The sequence below is a fragment of the Nanorana parkeri genome, unplaced genomic scaffold (assembly GCF_000935625.1).
Source record: "Nanorana parkeri isolate BGI_ZX_2015 unplaced genomic scaffold, ASM93562v1 scaffold2206, whole genome shotgun sequence".
Taxonomy (NCBI): domain Eukaryota; kingdom Metazoa; phylum Chordata; class Amphibia; order Anura; family Dicroglossidae; genus Nanorana; species Nanorana parkeri.
This window is the reverse complement of record NW_017308474.1, coordinates 108,680-109,934: the sequence shown is the minus strand read 5'-3', so window position 1 is coordinate 109,934 and position 1,255 is coordinate 108,680. Positions and strand designations below refer to the sequence as shown.

General features: G+C 48.4%; 1 protein-coding gene across 1 annotated transcript in view; it reads right to left on the bottom strand.

Moving 5' to 3' along the window:
• Window positions 1-836, bottom strand: part of PSMA1 (proteasome subunit alpha 1) — a gene marked incomplete at its 5' end in the record, with an annotated part of 9,519 nt that extends 8,683 nt beyond the window's left edge. The window contains one exon of the mRNA XM_018573016.1: window positions 733-836. Coding sequence (XP_018428518.1) covers window positions 733-836 — 104 coding nt within the window. The remainder of the gene's footprint in view (window positions 1-732) is intronic.
• Window positions 837-1,255: the final 419 nt, after the last annotated feature.

The following is a 1,255-nucleotide window of genomic DNA, read 5'->3' as shown; positions in this document are numbered from 1 at the left end:
AGAAGCTCCCTCATGTGAAGTGAGAGCACGTCCCCACCCATAATACGAAATTTCCTGCACTCCATGCAGCGTACAGACCTTGGATGAGAGGTTGGCGCTTGAAGTGACAACACGGATGGCGCCGTGTCAGATCCAGTCCATCATAGAAGTCACCAGCACTCCATGATATGTGCAGGAAGTAGAAGCACTTTTATTAAATCGTCACATGCGTCAAACAGCCAACGTTTTGGGGCCACGCAGGGTCCCTTCTTCTAGTGACTATGTCGCCCAGAAGAAGGGACCCTGCGTGGCCCCGAAACGTTGGCTGTTTGACTCATGTGACGATTGAATAAAAAGTGCTTCTACTTCTTGCACATAACATGGAGTGCTGGTGACTTCTATGATGGACTACCCATAATCCCCCATTCCATCCCCACCAACCTGTACATCAATCCCCAGACCCCATATAGAGACTGAGGCAGGGCAGGGGCGGGTCCTCCTCTCCTGCACTGAGGAATGCTCTGCCTGGGAGGTGAAGGGGGAATACGGGATTCACTATGAAAGGCTTCTATGTTATGACTTCCAATAGCCATTTATATCTGAATAAAGTGACTGCAGATCCATCCCTGACGTATCAATAAACAGTACCAATGATCCATCTACATCTCTCTATCAATCTTTACATACAAACTAAACCCAGATACCCAGAGACTACAATTTATCACAGAACACAGAGGAGAGACATTGGCTTACCAGAGCAGCCGGGCGTCAGCGGTGAGACCAGCGATGGAAATTCCCACATGATTGTCCACATTGAGGATCTTCTTCTGATGAGCAGCCAATTCCGACTGAGCTCTCTATACAACACAACAATCACAGCCATCGTCACCCGAGGAGCTGGGAGGAATTGTGTGAGAAATAAACAAATCTCGTACCTGGGGGCTCCAGACCGTCACGTCGTTGTCGTACTGGTTGCGAAACTGCCGAGACAAAAAACAAAAATTGTTATCACCATAAATCTACAAAACGGGGGTCCCGCTGTACAGAGAGCTCAGGAACCAATCACAGGAGAGTCACAGGAAACCCCTCCCCCAACAATTCCGAAATACAAATTTACAGATTATACAAAATGATCGCAACGAGAGACGCAACTTCCCGAGACCGGAAATAAGAAGAAAGTTTACTAAAGTTTGATCTGCTTAGATGTCGTCTCCCCCGGTGCGTCCCCCGCCGTGTATCGCAGAATAAAAAGGTACCTGCGCCTTGTGACTGGGGT